This window comes from Dysidea avara, chromosome 4 (assembly GCF_963678975.1).
Source record: "Dysidea avara chromosome 4, odDysAvar1.4, whole genome shotgun sequence".
NCBI lineage: Eukaryota > Metazoa > Porifera > Demospongiae > Dictyoceratida > Dysideidae > Dysidea > Dysidea avara.
The window spans coordinates 16384137-16407159 of record NC_089275.1 but is presented as its reverse complement, the minus strand read 5'-3'; the positions used below and the strand labels follow the sequence as shown (position 1 = coordinate 16407159).

Sequence of the window (23023 nt, the reverse complement as noted above, 5' to 3'; positions counted from 1 at the left end):
TACTACAGAACAACGACTGTTCTTGGGTGTGTGGTCTACAATAGAGCGATGTTTTATAAAAACGTGCCGCCAAAAACCAGACTAACAGATTACTGAATCCTTATAATTTCAACACAAGTGGCTAAACAACTAAAATATCTAGGTCCTGTGGAAGCGATTTTTTAAGTTACTGGTAGTATAGACGTTTTATTGAACTTTTAGTAGTTTTTTCGGGTGAAACAAGCTCTTTGAAGGCTTGTATCCGAGTCACTGGGGAGAAACATGCCAAAAACGCTTCCACAGGACCTAACAAATTTAATATACAGTATCACTATGCCCCAGAAAAGCCAATAGAGCCTACAGCTTTTGCTGTATTTGGCGGCGGAAAAACATGGCAGTGACAGCTGGAGCTGAGCGATGTAGTTTGTGCCCACATGCCCTATTTTCGCAGGCCCGGTCACAATTGTACATTGTACGATCAATTGTTGCTGTATATTGCTATAGTTGGTGTTTCTCTTAAGACAACAAAGATCTCGTATAAAGGAAACCGCAAACTAGTCAAGTTTTTGCTCAGCTGGTCACATAATTATGTGACTGCATGGATTTGCATAAGGGAGTCTTCTAGGCCTGCATCAAATATGTCAGCATAATAACAAGCACAATAGGCTGGAGTGCTATGCCAGCATAATGCTAGCATATTAGGTGGATATTTCAAATGGTGGAGCTTAATTCCATTGAAGAAGAATGATACTTCCTAATAGAGCAGTCACTTTAATTTGTTGCTCTAATAGAGCATTCACTGATTAAAATGTTCCAAATTATTGTTAGATATTGTTGCTAGCCTATTCTGTAAATGCTATCCCACTAGGGACCTGTGAGAAGGCTGGGAAAATAATACAGGCATAATGGGAACACTGAAGAACATGATAGGTGAAAATTTTGGGAAATTCCTGAAAGCATTTTGGGAAAAATTATGAGCATATTTCATGTTTTGATATTTGATTCATTCCACACACACCAACGTTGGCAACTCATAACGTCAGGTTGGAGTAGGCTATTGACTTCAAATTAAGTCAGTAGTGAGCACCAACATAATATTGTATAGCTTATTATGTGGATGGAGAAAACGTTAGCTTTATATGTTTCTTAAACACTAAGATATGGTCTTTGAGGTTTGTAGAATTGGATGAGTGTGGATGATCCCATTTTGCAAATCTGGTCACATATCAGCTGTTGAGAAATCTGTCTGTGTGCAGTAAAATTCAATTTGTGACACTACTACTACTACTACTACTACTACTACTAATTTATGCTAATTTGTGGCCATGTACGTGATGTAGGTACTGTACATAACTACAGCATATTGGGGACAATCCATAGTTGACTAACTTGAGAAGCAATATATATATATGTCGGGGAGCTTGTCAAACTCTTTTGAAAGTCTAGAAACCATGGTGTCAACATTTCTTTTCTTTATTTAATTTATTTTAACTGCAAGCCATCTGACAGATTGTTTTAATGAAAAAAACCTTGTGTGAAAAAGTGTATGTTGTTTATGTTCTCGGTTAATCAAACTACGGAACTGACTGCTCTGTTTGAGTAGTGACTGTTTTATTAGGGTAGCTGATAAATAACTGAAATTTTTAATGTTCTTTATGCTATTTTAAGGTTATTTATACACCATTTCAGATATATGGGCTTTTCAGACTTATGGACCACCCCTGGTCCCAAGGGGCTCGGATAACCGAGGCTCCACTGTATGTACTAATCCCTTAGAAAGTATACAGAAACACAGCTTGTAAATACATAATGAGGTGTATGTAATTCTATAGCTGTACAGTATAGAAGTATTGTTACACATCACTCTCCTCCAGTGTGTTACTCCTATATACACAGAACAACATGTAAGTAATTCCATTTTCATTAAAAATTGAATTAACTCATAGGAGATATTTATTTATAGTAAACAAGTACACAACTGCATCATAAAAAAATCAATAATGTTGTACAACCCAATGGTGAAAGAAACAATTATCTAAGTCATCTGATCAATCTGAAATAATTTATGATTTTTCCTTTCCACATATTTACATTCCTACAATATTCTGTGGGTCTCCACATACAACCTTTTATTATAGTGTAGTAATGAAAGTTAATTGTGACTCGCTCAGCAAAAAATCCGACTTCTTTTGGATTTTCATTTGTGACTTTTTTGTTGTCCAGAGGGAAAAACTAATGAGCTGTTAAGTTTCAGCCATACCTGGTAAATATTTTCAGAGTTGCAGTGATAGGCGCAAAGCAATCGATTTGTACAGTGCTAATATTACAGGCGCCTATTCAATTGATCATAGGCTTTGAGTGCAATGGCTATAGAGTTGGGACTTGAGTCATTCTATTCACCATGAACTGGGGCATTCATCAAGGCCAGTATAGTTTTTTTTGCCTAAATACGCACATGCCATTAAGCAAGAAAGCTTAGAAACAGCGATTATAATGTTACGTTTTATGTCACAACATAAACAAACACACAAAACTCATGTTTGCTTAATAGTACAGAAACAAAACAAAAGTATTCTTGTGCTCCATTAGGAAACGAATCCATTGGTAATTCTAGTCTTCTTTCACTGTTCATGTAAACTTTTGAAGGGGGCGACAGTTGGGGGGTGGGTTCCCCCCTCCCATAAATGAAGCCCTGAGTGTCCAAAGGGGTGTAAGGTTAATTGAAATGTCAACAAGACAATGCATGTTTTGTATAACATTACTGTATCAAATATTCCCATTATATAAAGGACATAGATGGGCTTGCGGCCAATTTATAATGGAAGTTTTAAAAAACCTATTATTCATCTTTACCTAGGTACTGGCTTATTATGCTCAGCTATAGCTATGCTGGTATTAGACAATTATTATCACATACTATGTACTCTTCAAAATCAATGATATAATTTATCAAGACATGTACATCACTCATAATTCATCAACTCTAACAATTTCCAGGCATGTTGTTGCCATCACTTCAACACCACCATGCACTCTCTCCATTATTCTGTCATAACAAGTTCAGGTACTTCTCAAAATCTACTCAGCATTGAAACATTGTATATCTATGAAGATGTTGACAGTGAAAGGTGTGAAAAATATTATTACAAGACTTAACCCATGGTTAATAATTATAGCTATCATCAGTATTATTGAGCTGGCTACATCAAAGTTCAGCAAACTTATTGGTTGCGAGGCTTACAAGACTTTCTGCTCATCACATCATTGTGGACATGATGTGTAGTTTGCTATTGTACTGATTCTTAGAATCTGTATAAATGGCTGGAATTTTTGACACAGATTGACATAACAATAAATTAAGTAAGAAGCCAACGACCAGTAGTAATTATTATTATTAACGCTTTACAGTGACCAGCACTGAAGGTCTGACAGCAACTTGTGCTGCAGCCTTTAGGATTACTTAAGGATACAGATAGTTTAAAATGCGTGGGCGTAACAAATTACAAAACGTGCTTTAAAGTGACCAAGCCGGGATAAATAATTTCAACAACTGTGTTGTTAGCAATACATGTGCCTGTTTGTTTTTACTACAGAACAACAATTGTTCTTGGGTGTGTGGTCTACAATCAGTAGAGGCGATGTTTTATAAAAATGCGCCTCCAAAAACCAGACTAACAGGTTGCTGAATCCCTATAATTTCAATACAAGTGACTAAACAACAACTAAAATATCTAGGTCCTGTGGAAGCAATTTTTTAAGTTACTGGTTGTATAGACATTTTATTGAACTTTTAGCAGTTTTTTCGAGTGAAACAAGCTCTTTGAAGGCTTGTATCTGGAAGAAACACGCCAAAAACACTTCCACAGGACCTAATAAATTTAATATACAGTATTACTATGCCCCAGAAATACCAATAGAGTCTACAGCTTTTGCTGTATTTGGCGCCAGAAAAACATGGTAGTGACAGCTGGAGCTGAGCGCTGTGGCGATGTACGGGCTGGCTTACTTGTGTTACTACAACAAATTGTAGTGTTCCACCTGCCTCAAACTACACTGTAGCTACATAAAAACATTAAATATGAAGGGCTTCACCTTCATTTAAAACTTTTCACACTGCTAGACTGGTTTCATGGGCTTCTCAAAAAATATCGATAGGCATTCAAAATTTTGAATGATTGCCCGTGACTATACCGTAACCTTAATTCAGAGGATCTTACAAGTAAGGTTACACTGTGGTCCATGTATTAAGGTATTTATAACAGAAAACCGAATTTCAAAATGTTATTGCAAAGCTCAGTTATAAGCATTTGTTCAATTGTGCCATTTTTGGGACTTTTTTCAATGGAAAGATACAGAGAAAATTTTGCCTATTTTAAAAGACAAAATTGCTTATAACACCTCCATCCTATAATGGATTTTTAAAATCTAAGTGTTTATGAGATCCTCAGGGAGTACTACACTAAATAAAAATTATTTCCATTAATTTTAAAATTCTCCTGGAATCGCTACTGAGTATCCACCCCAAAAACACCTTCGCTGTAAAAAAGGCGCGCCCAAGAAACTACAAGTACCTGGAACCCAATGTAAAAAACAAAAAGAAAAAACAGCTCAGCTGAAGTGAAAAGTAACTGGTAACTTAAAGAGCTGATATCTGAAGCGGCCAAGAATACAATTACTAAAGTCAGTTTAATCCATGCAAGAACACCTTGGCTATAAAACAGGTGTGTACGTAAAAGTAACTGGCAACTGAAATAGCTGATATCTGAAGCGGCCAAGGATGAATGGTCATATACAACTAATTCAAAAATTTAACACTGAACCTTTATAATTCAGCTGTGTTCTATATTCACTCTTGCTGCATCGTAAAGTAATTTCTTTTAACTCTAATTGGCTGGTAATTTGGCCGCCTTTTTTAATAGTCAGTATAATAGAGCAAAAAAAGGTGGCCAAATTACCAGCCAATTAGAGTTAAAAGAAATTACTTTACGATGCAGCAAGAGTGAATATAGAACACAGCTGAATTATAAAGGTTCAGTGTTAAATTTTTGAATTAGCTGTATATGACCATTCATTCTTGGCCGCTTCAGGTATCAGCCATTTCAGTTGCCAGTTACTTTTATGTACACACCTGTTTTATAGCCAAGGTGTTCTTGCATGGATTAAACTTTAGTAATTGTATTCTTGCATGGCCGCTTCAGATATCAGCTCTTTAAGTTACCAGTTACTTTTCACTTCAGCTGAGCTGTTTTTTCTTTTTGTTTTTTACATTGGGTTCCAGGTACTTGTAGTTTCTTGGGCGCGCCTTTTTTACAGCGAAGGTGTTTTTGGGGTGGATATCACTCATTTTTGTCAGTGATAGACTCTACATTTAATTTGGCCCAAAGGTAATTTTTTTGGAAATGAGCAATTAACATTAATGCAGAATATTATCTTGGAGAGTCAGTAAAATCCATACATAATAATGATTGTTTCATAACACCGTAAATTCAGAAGTATGAATTTACGGTGTAGTATGACTGTTCTATTAGAGTAAATCTATCTTTACTGCCTGCATGTGACGAATATATCTCATATCTGTGCATGTTAAATGCTTCAGACACCTAGTTAAACTTGCAAGTGCCTAATTAGTTCACAGTTGCTACACAGCTATAAATACATTTGTATTTGTTATCATCATAATCATTTATCATGTTATAACCATTTTTAATATTTTGGTCACAACTTCAGGATTAGAGCAGCAGAGAAAGGAATGGAGGACTCAACCATCAAGACTTGTATATGGGAGATGGAACAGTATTGCAATGGACAATGCCGGTACTATATAACCCCTCAAGGGTGTTGCAGTACAGTATAGATGCAAGACCATGCAGAGCCTCGATCGTCACCTTTTGACTGTGGTCACAACTTCAGGATTGGAGCAGCAGAGAAAGGAATGGAGGACTCAATCAAGACTCGGGGAGATGGAATAGTATTGACATGGACAATGCCAGCACTAACCCCTCAAGGATGTCACAGTGCAGTATCGATACAACCACTCCAACCAGTGCGTAAGACCAGAGCCTCGATCATCACCTTTTGACTGAATTTTTTATACTTGATGAAGCAATTAAAACAAAAAAGTTGTAGTACTTATACTTTCCTGAGGGAACATGCCCCCAGAGTCCCAGACTCCCTTGTCTGTTCAGCACAATAATAGGATTGAGCCTTACTACCACTTTCACCTTTATTCTTGGCCCGGATGTACATATCAGCAACATAATACAGTAGCTGTAGATAATGCTAGTTAATGCCCCTAGGCAGAGCTATAGGGGTGGGGATTTTTCTCTACTATCACACTATCACAGTAGTTCTTTGCCCGGCCATCATCAACTGCTGTCAAAACATTAGTCTCGTCCCCCAGACCCTTCCTCAAGCATGCTTAGGCCACACCAAGTCAAACCTTAGTTTCTGGTCACCCGCCCGCATGGAAAACTGGAACCCCAGTTTATGAGGACTATTATTAATATTACAGGCACTTAAGTGTACGTGACCAAGGACAGTGATTTTTAAACACTGCAAAAGATCGAGATACTCTAATAGAGCAGTCACACTACCCTTAACATTAATACTAGAATAGACAGATACTACTATAACGTTTTTGACTTGTCCTTGATTAGCTATATAGCTATTAGTAAATGCTTCTGTTGCCAGTAAGTAACTTCAGTACAGTATGTATGTAGCATTGATCACTAGCCTAATGATCAGATATACCATAGCTTAAACTTTCCTAACAATTCAGATGTGGTCCTCTAATGATTAATCTAGTAACTCTTCTAGTGGATCTAAACTTGGACTTCCTTATTACTGATCACTGATATACTGACTAGAAATCCGGTAACATTTGGTGAGCTCAAACTTCAACTTTTCCATGATTAAATAATTGCAAGTATGGTCCTAAATTAACAAGTGCATGGCATCCCTTAGTTAAAACATTAACTTAGCTTTCCCACATGATCACTGAAAAACACTAGCCTGGAGCACTCAACAACTCAACTCAAAACTTTGACAGCTACTTTACTGAAGGTTTACTGTATAGAAGGCTGGAAACACATGCATATATAGTTGACTAAGACTTCACATTTGAAAGAGTTTCTGATGTGTTAATATAGTTTTGGATTATTATTAGCTAGCTAATAAATAATAATTTCCTGACATAGCTAATGAAACATTTCATTTGTAAAGCAAAAGTAGCTACATGAGCAGACCTTTCCTTAGTGTTAGCTACACATTGTTGTGCTCAGCAGTGTAGCTAGCCATCAACAATTTTCCTGGTGCACTTTGCAGAAGCATAATTAACTACTTATGCTATAAGAATGTTGGTTAAGCTTGGTTGTAAACTCAATATGAAATGGGTAAATGGAGCAAAATTAATAACATTACAGTATTACTTGTGTATATGTAAGAGTCTATGATAGTCCTGAAGTCCTGATCATCCGCCCGCCCGCATCCTTTTGTTGGCTAGGGAGTGACCAGAAACTAAGGTATGACTTGGAGTGGCCTTATCACACAAAAATAACTTAGTTTAGCAGTGCACAAACAATTATTGACAGATTATACTATATTAAAGTACGCTTATCGCATTGTTGAACCATGTATACTACCAGAATCCACCGGATTGACAACTAACACGTGATCTATTTAAGGGAAATCTCGTGGAAAGTCCCTAATTACCTTAAGCGGACACTCGTGATACGTGGTTAATGGTTTAAGAATGTAACTGGATGGTGAGGCGTACTTTAATCGGCTCGACTTTAATGAGAAACTCGAGCCCCTCGTGAAAAACTACATCGCTTGAGCAACGCTTGAAGAAGTAAGAGTCAAGAATACTGAGGTACTCTATGATATATGCCGGTCTTGAATGCTAACGAAACGAGGAGTGAAGTTTGTGCAACGTGTCACATCGCCACACACTGATTCACCGTGTTTGTGCGATAGGGTTTTTGGACCTGTCCACCAGATGTTGCCGAAGGAAATTCATTCCACCACATGTTGAAAGGAAATTCATTCCAACTTGTGAAGTTATTGATATACTCATTGTTGGGGTCCACGGGGACATTGATGATCATTTACCAGTCAGCTGTAAGTAATGTCACAACAGAAGGAAAGGAACCATTTCCATACCCCTATGGCATACTGATTTTCCAGGTCAATTTATGTACACTCAACCACAGAAATGTAGAACTTTGGTTGCAGGTGGAAAATAAACACCTTTTTACTCAGTTACAAGAGATTCACCCAGCTGGGATAGAATGTTGAAGTGAATGTCATTAGTACCAACTTGTTCATCAGGTATTGGACAATTCCAAGTGTCCAGATTATGCAGTTGTCCTCTCTTTACATGTTTAGGCAAGTTCCACAACATCCTATAATCTATTACTATATCAGTGTGGAATAATGCTTATATAATATTTTTCATATTCCAGGCTTTAGGTGTATTGTATTTAACACCTGCTTGTTGGTTTTTGTAGGCCATCTGGTCATACTGGTTTATCCACTAGCAGTTGAATGTGATCATGGTACATATGTAAGTTGAGACTATGCAAGAACAAAGATACAGGTGTCATGAATTTCTGGTCAGTTAACGTTCAGAGGAATTGTATTATTGCAATTGTTCTTTTTGTAGTTATCAATTATCACTGACCAGTTTGTGATAGCGTACTTTTGTTTGACTAATGACCTAATGTTCTGGTTTACATGCTTACCCAACAGTTATGTTACTCACTTAACCTGCATATGGGATATATTTTTTTAGTTCATTTTGATTATCCATCCTTTATTGGTACAGCCTGGCATATTGATTTTTTCATATTCTCTTTTAAATTCAGTGCCTGCTGGATTGTTTCATCAGATATCGAAACAGGTGTCTTTGGTGTTGCGACCGATATTCCAGGTCAGTTTGCATGTGTGTTTAATTTAAGGTTTGACTTCAGTGCCTGCTTATTCTTTTACAGGTCTCGGTATCGAGTGTCATGAATTTCAGGTCAGTTGACGTACAGAAGAATTGTATTATTGCAATTGTTGTTTTTGTAGTTATCAATTATCACTGTATACTAGTGATGTGAATTTGCAGGTCAGTCTACTCAGATGTATCGGGCATAGTGTTGATGGGTTCAAACAAATATCCAGTGTAGACTGTAGTGGCATCAAGGGTGTTAATTTCCAGGTCAGTTTACATGGTGTGATGTTAGTGATTTTTTCCTAACACTCAGATGTTAAGTGTATTGTATTTAATACCCACCTGTTATGTTTTTAAATTATGGTATATCAGTGTAGACAGTGCAACAGTAAACCTTCTGTGTTGTAGTAACTATTTTGTTTCATAATTATGCTGTTGTTCCGGAATGGCACAATTTTTGGGCAACCAGTGTGAAGTCCAGTGGTACAAACATTGTATTATGACCAAGTTGTGATAGCGTACTTTTGTTTGACTAATGTCCTAATGTTCAGGTTTGACATGCTTACCCAACAGTTATGTTATTCATTCACTTAGCCTGGGATATAATTTTTGTTCATTTGATTATCCATGCTATTATTGATACAGCCCGGCATATTGATTTTATGTACATTCTCTTTTAATTCAGTGCCTGCTGGATTGTGTCATCAGATATCGAAACGAGTGTTTTTGGTGTTGCGACCGATGTTCCAGGTCAGTTGCATGAGTGTTTAATTTAAGGTTAACTTCAGTGCATGCTTATTCTTTTACAGGTCTCAGTATCGTCATGCTGACATACAAGAAATCATCACTATTGTTGGAACTATTTTTAGTCAAGTCTTGATGTGATGTTGATTAACGTTGTTACACATTGTTGTATGTTTACCATATGGCAAGAAATTTTCATGGCCATCATGAAATTTGAATATTGTGTAAGTTGTGTGGAGCAACCCCAACTCATATATGGTCACTGGCAAACCACGAACCATATTCGAGCCACAACACCACCAACCACATTCGAACAATCCATTAAAAAATTTTGTCGCACCATTTGTGTGTGCATAATACTTAATGAAAGCCACAACACAAGCTACATGACACTACATAGAGGTGGTAACCCCTAAAGGCTTGTTACCTTTTGTATTCACCTTACCGGCCTTTGTGGTTAATCTATTAAAAATTACATGTAAATAGAGAATTGAAGAGTATGCTTAAAGCACCTTCGCTAGTGATTTTGTTCTTCACACCATAAGACAACTGGCAATTTATAAACGCTCGCATGGGGTGTGGCACTAAATGGAATTTAAAAGATATCTGCTTAAAACGCCATCCCTAGGGAGCTTACGGTTCAGCACGCTGTCACAACTTGTTTATCAGGCATTAGAGTTTGTGTCCACGTCGTGTCTTTAAAAGTTATTGTAGGGATTAGAAGTTTGATTGAAGAAAATACGCGTATAGGCAAACCAGGATTGGATAATGTCAGTGCTAGATGGACTATACAAACACGACTATGTTGACTGGTATAACGTGACAGTAGTTGTAACATAAGGTAGAGAAATAAAGTGAGATACGCCTATTTTTTATTTTGCGATGGTTACTTTTTATTTTAGCGAGGTCGCAAGAAAACTATGATGATGACGACTCCTAAAATTTTTTTTATCACGTAACGCAATACAAATCTATTGAGAGATGTTGCGTAATATAGGACTAATATTGCGAAACCGGCCCTACACGTAAATAACTCACAGTAGTGGCCGCGCGTCTTTTAATTGGGCGTGCGCTTTGTAGTTTCTTGGCCGCACGACTCACTACCGTGAGTCTTGATATGGTTAAGGCCAAAAGCTATTAAATATATAGCTTTGGCTAGTTGTAGCTAAATGGTGATTGGGCTAGTTGACACAAATGCCAGCTGCGCAGTGAACCACAGAAAAGTATAAATTAAGTCATGGCCTAAAATAAGGCCTTAGAACTGCACAAATTTGTAGTCTTAACAGTGGCGGATCTAGAAATTTTCAGAGGGGGTTTCAGATTCCACTCAACTTCAGCCTACTGAGCCTAGCTTTGGTAAGTCGAAGACCAAAAAAAAAAAAAGGTAGCAACCTGCTGTACAACGTTATAATTGTGTTTCAAAGGCTAAACTACGAAGATTTTCGCTAGTAGAGAATCCTTCTACAACGCAGGTGGCCGATTTTATCACTGACACGACGACTCGTCAATAAATTTAGGGCGCGCGCTATTTTCAGAGGGGTTTCAGCTGAAACCATTGCAATCTCCCTGTATCCGCCACTGCTTAAATCTAAAGTGTGCAGTAATAAATTTGATTTTGTGTAGTGAGTGATAGGGCAAGAATATATTAACACGACTCAAAATCATGTAGCTATACAATACTGCAAGCATAATTCTGTATGAAATTCTCAGATTCAGTTTCAGAGAGCCTGATTTCCAAAAATTTTCTGGGGAAATATACCCCCAGGCTATCCTAATTTACATGTTAGCGTTTGGACTGTTCATACATCAAGGTATTGCTGATTTTTTTCTACATAGTACAATGTAGTTAGGCATTGAAAAAAAAATTTACAGTCCACTAAAATTGAATTAAAATCTAAGTTTGCATGTATGTAATTATATACGTTTTTTTTGCTAATTTCTTCCAGATATTACTAAAATTGTTTTCAGATTCAATCTTTACGTTTCAATTATCTCCTTGGGGGGAGTAGCTATGTTCTATAGACTCCACTAGTTGGTCAGAAATTGAATTCCTACAAGTTCCTCTTTAATGGCACTTTTGTGTCACACAATCCATCTCTTCTGATTGGAAAATACAATACAAATAGTATTTATGTACTTCAAACATTATGATTGTGTACCCCCACCCCCGGTATCATGGTTATAAAAGTAACGCTTTTAAGCCACCGAACAGATGAATGGGTGGTTATTATTATTACTACTGATTGGATGGGGTGTAATGCCCTAGCAAAATCAATTAGCCAGGGCTAGGCCGCAGGCCTTTGAGTGTGCCCATATCTAGACTCTTTCCAGAACTTATCAAGATACTGCCATGGTGGGTGCAGTCCAGCGTTGAAACCTGGTCGGGTCATCCGGGTCACATTTTCTCCGCGTTACAAATTATCCGGGTCTGACCAGGATTGGATCACGTGAGAAACGAAATTGTTCGTTTGACGACGTGGAAACTTATAAACGCTATCGTGTAGCTCTTTCGTGAGCCACGCCCACTTATCGCGTTACCAACATACGCTCAGCTACGCCCATTTATTAGTAAGTGCAGTATGTAGCACGAAACTGATGGTATCTATGGCTATTGTCAGTAGCAACACGAATCGAATGCTCAATACGTAGTCTCGCTCGCTCGAGACTAGCAGAAACATAGCTCTTATCGCACGCCTCGGCTTTAATTAATCCGGGTCAGCAGTAGTGACCCGGTTTCAACGTTGGTGCAGAATTGGTAGAGCATTCATTGTTAGCGACTCTGTTTGAAAAGAAGTACTGCTTAAGTAGATCTCACTTTTAACAACTTGAGCAAGTGGCCTCTGGTGATATTAGAATTATCCAGTGTGAAAAATGTAAATGGCTCTAAGTCATAGTATCTTTTCATTATTTTATACACTTCAATCAAATCTCCCCTTTGAAATCTACAAAATCATGAATACAGATCTAATTTCTCCAGACAGTTTTCATAAGACTTAATGTGCTAGACAGTGAAGTCACTTGGTGGCACGTCTCTGAACTTTTTTTGGTATGTCCATATCAGTTGCCAGGTATGGGTTACAAACTTGTACACACTACAAATGGGGTTGTGCATAAGGGCATAGGAACAATTCTTAGAGTAGGGGGAGGGGGGCAAAGGCATCCAAAATCAGCTAACTATAAACTGATCAACACCCATGCGGGCTCACATCGATAGGGCTCCTGTAGCTCAGTTCATACGTACGTTTATATATAGGTGTTGTGAAGTGTTATCACTAGCTAATAAATATAACCCTACACCTATAATATATGCACAGCTATCTGCTCACTCCCTATTCTACTAATGGCTGCTATACCTACTACACGTGCTCGATGCATGTATATATCACGTGAGAAACCATGGTCACGTGAAAGTCTTTCCTTTATGTTTATTGTACAGTACCTCCACTACAAGGATTAGTTATCCGCTAAGCGAAACATCATACCTTAAGGAACTGGGTTATCTGCTGTAGCAGGTTCCGACTGTGAGGATCACGTGAACCCCACGCCACTACTGCCATAGATTATAGAGAGAGCTACTGCGTTCATCGCTGGCTACCCTCATTTACATATCCTTGCATGCCTCTCTTTTAGACTACTTGAAAAATCAACTCTTCACCAAATTCAATAGTCAGTACTCAGAAGTCAGCAACTCCTGTACATTCACGCACTACAATGAGACTGCCCTCTTAGATCTGCTGCTATCCATCCATTCGAGCGTAACCTTTCCCATAATACCACTGATGTGGCATTCTTTCCACTATTTAAGTTTCTCACTGCACAGGCTCCAGGAAAAATATTTGAACAACAGATGTCACGTGCAAGGACTAATCATAAATAAAATTATAGGCGCTTTTGGGTGTAACAGTGAATGGCTTGATAGTTGTGGAGGACTCGAGGGGGGGACTGGTGATGCCTGTGCTGGTACGTGGTGTTGTATGGCTTCTCGTATGGATGTATGTATTTCTGTGTATATAGCTTTGGCTGATTGTTTCAACCTGAGCTAGTTGGCCCCAAAAGTGGGGCGGGGGGGGTGGAACATGCTTTTGAAAATAGTGTGGGGGCTATGGCCCCCCTACCCCCCCCCCCCCCCTCCCCCCCCGGTTCCGACGCCCTTGGTTGTGCATACATCTTGCATAAAAACACAAGCATAATATTATTGACAGAGTTGAGTTTAAAAGATCTTCTGATCAGACCAAGAACTGGGAAGCCTTTATGGTTATTACTGACTACTTCAGAGGATATGTCTAAGCTTCTTTTGTTGTGGCCTACGTCAATATAAATTAGCTATGTTACTAGGTGTCTTGATGATTCAAGATTTTCTAGGTGTTATAGTGAGTACAATTTATGAGTCAGTGCCAATGGTAAAGTGTTAATAATAATAAATACTTTAGGCCGGTTTAAGGAAGAAAATCCATCCGGCTCTCCTGGAGGAAGACTGAGTGTGGCCCTGACTAGACATTGGATGACCTGCAGTTCAAAGGAGGGATTTTTTGGCCCCTTTTCTGTTGTACCTTATTTGCTATAAGACATTGTTTAAGTCTGAGTCCTTGTAACTAGGTTAAGGTTACGGCTGGTATAGTCACAGGCAATTATTCAAAATTTTGGATGCCTATCGATTCTTTTTGAGAAGCCCATAAAACCAGTCTAGCAGTGTGAAAAGTTTTAAATGAAGGTGAAGCCCTTCATATTTAATGTTTTTATGTAGCTACAGTGTAGTTTGAGGCAGGTGGAACACTACAATTTGTTGTAGTAACACAAGTAAGCCAGCCCGTACATCGCCACAGCGCTCAGCTCCAGCTGTCACTACCATGTTTTTCTGGCGCCAAATACAGCAAAAGCTGTAGACTCTATTGGCATTTCTGGGGCATAGTAATACTGTATATTAAATTTATTAGGTCCTGTGGAAGTGTTTTTGGCGTGTTTCTTCCAGATACAAGCCTTCAAAGAGCTTGTTTCACTCGAAAAAACTGCTAAAAGTTCAATAAAATGTCCATACAACCAGTAACTTAAAAAATTGCTTCCACAGGACCTAGATATTTTAGTTGTTGTTTAGTCACTTGTATTGAAATTATAGGGATTCAGCAACCTGTTAGTCTGGTTTTTGGAGGCGCATTTTTATAAAACATCGCCTCTACTGATTGTAGACCACACACCCAAGAACAATTGTTGTTCTGTAGTAAAAACAAACAGGCACATGTATTGCTAACAACACAGTTGTTGAAATTATTTATCCCGGCTTGGTCACTTTAAAGCACGTTTTGTAATTTGTTACGCCCACGCATTTTAAACTATCTGTAACCTTAAGTAATCCTAAAGGCTGCAGCACAAGTTGCTGTCAGACCTTCAGTGCTGGTCACTGTAAAGCGTTAATAATAATAATTACTACTGGTCGTTGGCTTCTTACTTAATTTATTGTTATGTCAATCTGTGTCAAAAATTCCAGCCATTTATACAGATTCTAAGAATCAGTACAATAGCAAACTACACATCATGTCCACAATGATGTGATGAGCAGAAAGTCTTGTAAGCCTCGCAACCAATAAGTTTGCTGAACTTTGATGTGGCCAGCTCAATAATACTGATGATAGCTATAATTATTAACCATGGGTTAAGTCTTGTAATAATATTTTTCACACCTTTCACTGTCAACATCTTCATAGATATACAATGTTTCAATGCTGAGTGGATTTTGAGAAGTACCTGAACTTGTTATGACAGAATAATGGAGAGAGTGCATGGTGGTGTTGAAGTGATGGCAACAACATGCCTGGAAATTGTTAGAGTTGATGAATTATGAGTGATGTACATGTCTTGATAAATTATATCATTGATTTTGAAGAGTACATAGTATGTGATAATAATTGTCTAATACCAGCATAGCTATAGCTGAGCATAATAAGCCAGTACCTAGGTAAAGATGAATAATAGGTTTTTTAAAACTTCCATTATAAATTGGCCGCAAGCCCATCTATGTCCTTTATATAATGGGAATATTTGATACAGTAATGTTATACAAAACATGCATTGTCTTGTTGACATTTCAATTAACCTTACACCCCTTTGGACACTCAGGGCTTCATTTATGGGAGGGGGGAACCCACCCCCCAACTGTCGCCCCCTTCAAAAGTTTACATGAACAGTGAAAGAAGACTAGAATTACCAATGGATTCGTTTCCTAATGGAGCACAAGAATACTTTTGTTTTGTTTCTGTACTATTAAGCAAACATGAGTTTTGTGTGTTTGTTTATGTTGTGACATAAAACGTAACATTATAATCGCTGTTTCTAAGCTTTCTTGCTTAATGGCATGTGCGTATTTAGGCAAAAAAACTATACTGGCCTTGATGAATGCCCCAGTTCATGGTGAATAGAATGACTCAAGTCCCAACTCTATAGCCATTGTACTCAAAGCCTATGATCAATTGAATAGGCGCCTGTAATATTAGCACTGTACAAATCGATTGCTTTGCGCCTATCACTGCAACTCTGAAAATATTTACCAGGTATGGCTGAAACTTAACAGCTCATTAGTTTTTCCCTCTGGACAACAAAAAAGTCACAAATGAAAATCCAAAAGAAGTCGGATTTTTTGCTGAGCGAGTCACAATTAACTTTCATTACTACACTATAATAAAAGGTTGTATGTGGAGACCCACAGAGTATTGTAGGAATGTAAATATGTGGAAAGGAAAAATCATAAATTATTTCAGATTGATCAGATGACTTAGATAATTGTTTCTTTCACCATTGGGTTGTACAACTTTATTGATTTTTTTATGATGCAGTTGTGTACTTGTTTACTATAAATAAATATCTCCTATGAGTTAATTCAATTTTTAATGAAAATGGAATTACTTACATGTTGTTCTGTGTATATAGGAGTAACACACTGGAGGAGAGTGATGTGTAACAATACTTCTATACTGTACAGCTATAGAATTACATACACCTCATTATGTATTTACAAGCTGTGTTTCTGTATACTTTCTAAGGGATTAGTACATACAGTGGAGCCTCGGTTATCCGAGCCCCTTGGGACCAGGGGTGGTCCATAAGTCTGAAAAGCCCATATATCTGAAATGGTGTATAAATAACCTTAAAATAGCATAAAGAACATTAAAAATTTCAGTTATTTATCAGCTACCCTAATAAAACAGTCACTACTCAAACAGAGCAGTCAGTTCCGTAGTTTGATTAACCGAGAACATAAACAACATACACTTTTTCACACAAGGTTTTTTTCATTAAAACAATCTGTCAGATGGCTTGCAGTTAAAATAAATTAAATAAAGAAAAGAAATGTTGACACCATGGTTTCTAGACTTTTCAAAAGAGTTTGACAAGCTCCCCGACATATATATATATTGCTTCTCAAGTTAGTCAACTATGGATTGTCCCCAATATGCTGTAGTTATGTACAGTACCTACATCACGTACATGGCCACAAATTAGCATAAATTAGTAGTAGTAGTAGTAGTAGTGTCACAAATTGAATTTTACTGCACACAGACAGATTTCTCAACAGCTGATATGTGACCAGATTTGCAAAATGGGATCATCCACACTCATCCAATTCTACAAACCTCAAAGACCATATCTTAGTGTTTAAGAAACATATAAAGCTAACGTTTTCTCCATCCACATAATAAGCTATACAATATTATGTTGGTGCTCACTACTGACTTAATTTGAAGTCAATAGCCTACTCCAACCTGACGTTATGAGTTGCCAACGTTGGTGTGTGTGGAATGAATCAAATATCAAAACATGAAATATGCTCATAATTTTTCCCAAAATGCTTTCAGGAATTTCCCAAAATTTTCACCTATCATGTTCTTCAGTGTTCCCATTATGCCTGTATTATAGTATGTTCACGTTGAGCTGAATCCTGAAAAACAGCTAAAAATTAAAAGTGGATTTTTTCTCAACAGAGTTAACATTTCAGCCAACTAGATGATTATTGGTAACAGCAAAGGTGTCAACAATAGACATGTACGGTTTAGCTCCATTACAAGTTCGGGAAAGGGCTGTAATGGACACTGTACTTATATGGCTTCCCCATAGGAAATGTATTGTGAAAATTTTCATTGGCCGTAAATATTATGTCAAACATTTGAACAAAAAGATTTTGAAATATTTTTAGCGGATCAAGCAGTACTACAAATGAGCCAAATTTCAAGATCATGTGTAATTGCATCCATGAGTTATTAAATGTTTTTGAGGATTCAGCTCAACGTGAACGTACTATATTTTCCCAGCCTTCTCACAGGTCCCTAGTGGGATAGCATTTACAGAATAGGCTAGCAACAATATCTAACAATAATTTGGAACATTTTAATCAGTGAATGCTCTATTAGAGCAACAAATTAAAGTGACTGCTCTATTAGGAAGTATCATTCTTCTTCAATGGAATTAAGCTCCACCATTTGAAATATCCGCCTAATATGCTAGCATTATGCTGGCATAGCACTCCAGCCTATTGTGCTTGTTATTATGCTGACATATTTGATGCAGGCCTAGAAGACTCCCTTATGCAAATCCATGCAGTCACATAATTATGTGACCAGCTGAGCAAAAACTTGACTAGTTTGCAGTTTCCTTTATACGAGATCTTTGTTGTCTTAAGAGAAACACCAACTATAGCAATATACAGCAGCAATTGATCGTACAATGTACAATTGTGACCGGGCCTGCGAAAATAGGGCATGTGGGCACAAACTACATCCCGTCACTCTACAGGTCATATCTCAGTACTGAAACAGAATAATTGAATTCTGTAACTTGTACCATAAAGCTAATTAAATACTTACTAAGAGCTGAAAATTACATTACTATAGCAGAATGGTATAAAAGTTACGAGTGATTGAAGTTTGAAAAAGTGGGCAAAAATCATGTGCCCACATGCCCTATTTTCGCAGGCCCGGTCACAATTACTATAGTGAAAATAAATTGTAGGCATTCACAAGTGCTATAGTCTATTGAGTTTAGACTTGTTCATCATAAACTGGCATCATGTGAACAAGGCACAGCTTTTGGCCAACATGCTTACAAGCAAGAAGGCTGTTAAAGTTTAGAAATGCATGGTGATGATAAAGTGCAGGAGTGCATATTTTTACTATTATGAACTCTTGGTTACATTATTACCAATATGTAAACAAACACATGTACTTTATCTCACATTTTCCTAATAGTAGACATAAAACATGTACAGGTACTCACAAACAGGCAAATACGAGCATATAAGTTATATTCAAGTCTTGTCACTGTTCAGAAAGCAATTAAAATGTGATAAAATTTTGGTAGTACATGTTTTTTATCCAATGTATTTCAATGTGGTTAATTTAAAGTGGTTTTTTAATGCAAATACAAAATATCTTCTATACACAAATACAAATCATGCAGTTGTTATTGTGAAAAAGCCTTAATTATTGTGCAGAAAACAGCTATTTGGAGTCAGAGTAAAATCTATTCCATAAAAGAGATTATACAACAAACATACTGTAAATGTTCAGTAACAATTCTCAAATATCACCTTCTTCCAGCAGTTCCCTACAACAATAACACAACAGCTATAATTAATATACACTAGCAATGGTGTACAAACTGTTCAAACCACTTGACATGCTTAGCAAACAAGTCAACAAGAATATTAATTTTGCTTCATGATCATTAGTTAATTAATTGAGAACTGCAACAGTTGTATATGGCTATTGGCTGTTATTATAAAGCACAAACTATTATTGGTATGTGGCATGAGCATTTATTAGGTTGTCTCTTATTATAACAGTCTGCTCCTGAAGATAATTGATATCAAATCTTGAACATAAGTCAGGTAACAGCCTTGATTGCTGGATAAAAAAATTGGATTTTTAAAAATTTATCTGCCCTTGGGATGTAAACTACGTATAATTATACCAGTGGGAAGGTAGCTTTATAGAATTCTCTGGCTAATACCGATGATTATATCTTTGGAATGCACACAATTGCCTCAAAGGCAACAATTAAAAAAAAACCTTCTTCACTGGCAACTCAAAATTGATCTTGCTACAATAAAAATTAAAATCCTAACCATGAGGAACAACGCCTAATTTATAATGTTCAAGTTCATAACTCAGATTTTGTGTGTGGGTTATATACAAGCTTAGTCTGGTACCGTAATTCGCTTTATTTTCGTGCAAAATTTTTCGTGATAAACTTTTTCATGTAAAAATATTTTCGTGATTTATGTAAATGACTGCTCTATTAGAGTAGTTCGATCTTGTATTAAAATTTTCGTGCAAGAAATCTTTGTACAAATTTTGTATATGAAAATTATTTTACAATGAAAAAGAAGCAAATTCAAATTGTGTGGGCTTAATTGGCGCAAGCCTGATTAATCATGACACCAAGATGGTGATTGTTTTATTAGCAAGAGCATCAGTATTGGAATGACTTGCATTAAATAATTTGCACAATGAAAAAGAATTTGAAAGTGTGATTTTTTTCTATTCTTTCACACTGTTGAAATAAGATTAATATACTCTAATAGAGCAGTCATAACTTTTCTTGAGCATAATAAACTTAATTTTTGAGAAAGAAGCATAATTGGCTTAAGCCTAACTTAATTAAATTGATATAATATATGTAGGCCTGCATCAAATATGTGCTCAAATGTATTGTGCATAGCTCCTTAAATTGATACTCTCTAATAGAACAATCACCTTGCAGTGTTATACTCTAATAAAGCATTCACTGATTAAAATGTTCCAAGATAATTCTAAGAAATTTTATTAATCTAGGAACATAATACAAACATAATGGGAACACTGAAGAGTATAATAGGTGAAAATTGTGGGAATTCCTGAAAGCATCTTGGACTGAGTATATTTTATTGAGGCTTATATGTATGGGGATACTTGCATGACTATACAGTAACTGAGACTGAGTTACAATTTGGATTATATGCTTTTGCAACCTAGCTAGTCTCATTTATGTGTAGACAATAAAGTGAAGCGTAACTGTCTTAAGCACCATTTTAAAATTGTATACATAAATCACAAGGATAGAAGAAATCGAAAAAATTAGCAGGTTTGTTGCTTTAACCTCCACGGATATGGAGTATCAATTTTGCCAACATGATCTGACAATAACAGGTTGGTATATAAAAGCGTTGAGAAAACCGTTTGCATAAAACATGCAGTTCCTGTAAATGGACACCAAATAACACAAAACTTGGAACATATTTTATAGAAAGATAGAAATGCTCACTAACGAGTAAAAGATCAGCATTGCAACGTATACAATTTTCTTGCTATAGAAAGTGGTACCAGAAAATGAGATACCTTTATAGAACAGCCAGTACATTGAGATCCTCTGTAACAAAACAATCACACATTCCAATAAACATTTCTTAATGCTGAGCAAATTTAACACAACATACGCAGGTGAGAAAAATTTCTGGAAAGAAAATAGGAGAATATAGCAAAATACTTAGGCTTAGCTCTACCAAAGATTATTGGTAACTGGCCGGTACAAGACCACTGTCACTGCCAAAACTGTACACACATTTAAAGGAACAGTACACCAAACCAGACAAATGCTAATTTCACATCCCGTAAAATATGTTCATGATGTAGTCTAATAACTTGTTGTGTTCTATTGCATCATGCCACTAAATGACAAACTTGTAGTGATCCGAGTATTGTTCTTCTAATGAGTCTTCTAACAGAATAATTGTAAACAAAGCAATGTGATAATGTTATAAATTTATGTTGCTTTACTCGTCAGGTATCTCCTCTGCAGTTCACATTGTTGTTCGGTAGCAAACAGAATTGTTCTATAAAGCCACCTCAGTAAAGTGTGAATCACGAACAGCCAGGCTGTAGCAGTTGGTTCAAACTTAGGGGCGGAGGAAGCATCTACAAGTTGGGTAGGCAACTGTGAAATCATATGTCTATGACCACCACCAGCATCATAGTTGTGCAAACATAATCAGCATTTGCAGCATACTTAGGTTAGCCTGAGAACTTTTTCAAAAAATTGTTTTCTGAGATTAAATCTGGAGAAAATTTCACATCTATAAAATATAACTGCTAAAATATACTCTAATGGAATGAATAGTCGATGACTGCTCTATTAGGGTATCACTGACTATTAGAGTATCTCGAGTGACAAAGTGATCCTGGTAAACCAGAGTAACCAGATTGATTTCTATGGACTTGGAACGTGGCTCAATAGCTACCACTAAAAGTTGGGTAGGCATTTGCCTTCCCTGCCTACCCAGTTCCGCCTCCCCTTTTAACTTGTAATGTTGTCAGTGTTGTAGTACTGACAAGGAATTGTAGTAAATAAGCCTGTTGAGTTAATTAACAGTCTACAATGGGCTGTCCTTGTGGCTACATTTCCAAGTGCTCTGTGCCATTGCATTACTTTCAAGCATTCTTTAAAGTTGTTTGGTAATTTTAGTTACGTGAACACAGACTGACTTTTTCACATAATTATATGATACACTATTCGGTACCGGACTATACCCTTACAGTAGAATCACTACCTATAGCTACAGCAAGTCTAGTAGAGTATAATAAACAAGATGTATTCTATTTTCCTCTAAGCTTTTAAATGAAGATTTAAATACATTGTAACTATAATAACTTAGAACAGTCATTTGTCGTTCATATAGAAAGCAAATAATACACCTTAGTAATGAAACAATTATTTTTCACGCTATATAATTATGGTAATTTACCTTTTTTTCAATGTGGAATAATTTTTGTATATAAAATTATATGAAAAAATTTCCTTCACCAAAATTTTGCACAACTATAGCTACAGAAAATTTAACCATTAACACAGCAACAATAGTGCTCCAATACTACCTATACTAACCCCGTCTTGAAAAAGCCATTTTAAAAAGGTCCCCATAATGAGACAATATGAATCTCAAGTCCACAAATGACTCCAATTTTGTTTACTATTGGAGCTTGTGGTCTGTTTTTGTTTGAGCTTAAGTAAAATTTCTAGACTTAGTTCCAACACCTAAATATAGACGGAATAAATACAGTCAGTATTTGTGACCGGATTTGTGAAAAGGGGTCTTCCACACACATCCAATTTATGAACTTTGACAATTCGTAACTTGGGATTGGAAAGAGTTATTGACTTGACATTTGGACAGTAGTAAGCTCTAACATGGGTCAATGGATGGAGGAAATTTCAGGTTTGTATCTTTCTTGAACACTAAGTTATGGTCTTCCAAGTTCATAGAATTGGATGTGTGTGGAAGACCCTTTTTGCAAATCCGGTCACATTTGTGTATAAATTATGCTGTGTAATTGTGTGTCTTACTGC

At 36.7% G+C, this 23023-nt stretch overlaps 2 protein-coding genes across 8 annotated transcripts in view; one reads left to right on the top strand and one right to left on the bottom strand.

The window, feature by feature from the left end:
- The first annotated feature begins 7666 nt into the window (after window positions 1–7666).
- The window catches only part of LOC136253309 (uncharacterized), a 154225-nt gene continuing 138868 nt past the window's right edge, over window positions 7667–23023 (top strand). Inside the window, exons 1-8 of one of the 7 annotated variants that reach the window (XM_066045952.1) lie at window positions 7667–7899; window positions 7954–8163; window positions 8212–8364; window positions 8487–8908; window positions 8970–8998; window positions 9089–9181; window positions 9600–9664; window positions 9724–9876. In XM_066045952.1, coding sequence (XP_065902024.1) covers window positions 8713–8908; window positions 8970–8998; window positions 9089–9181; window positions 9600–9664; window positions 9724–9799 — 459 coding nt within the window. In that variant the 5' untranslated portion in view covers window positions 7667–7899; window positions 7954–8163; window positions 8212–8364; window positions 8487–8712 and the 3' untranslated portion in view covers window positions 9800–9876. Of the gene's footprint in view, window positions 8164–8211; window positions 8365–8486; window positions 8909–8969; window positions 8999–9048; window positions 9182–9599; window positions 9665–9723; window positions 9877–23023 lie in introns of those variants that run through there. The other 6 variants (XM_066045953.1, XM_066045954.1, XM_066045956.1 and 3 more) reach the window with 6 other exon arrangements.
- LOC136254274 (mucolipin-3-like) overlaps window positions 19045–23023 on the bottom strand; it is a 49314-nt gene continuing 45335 nt past the window's right edge. Inside the window, exon 11 of the mRNA XM_066046942.1 lies at window positions 19045–19246. Within this exon, the coding sequence (XP_065903014.1) occupies window positions 19219–19246 (28 nt within the window). The 3' untranslated portion in view covers window positions 19045–19218. The remainder of the gene's footprint in view (window positions 19247–23023) is intronic.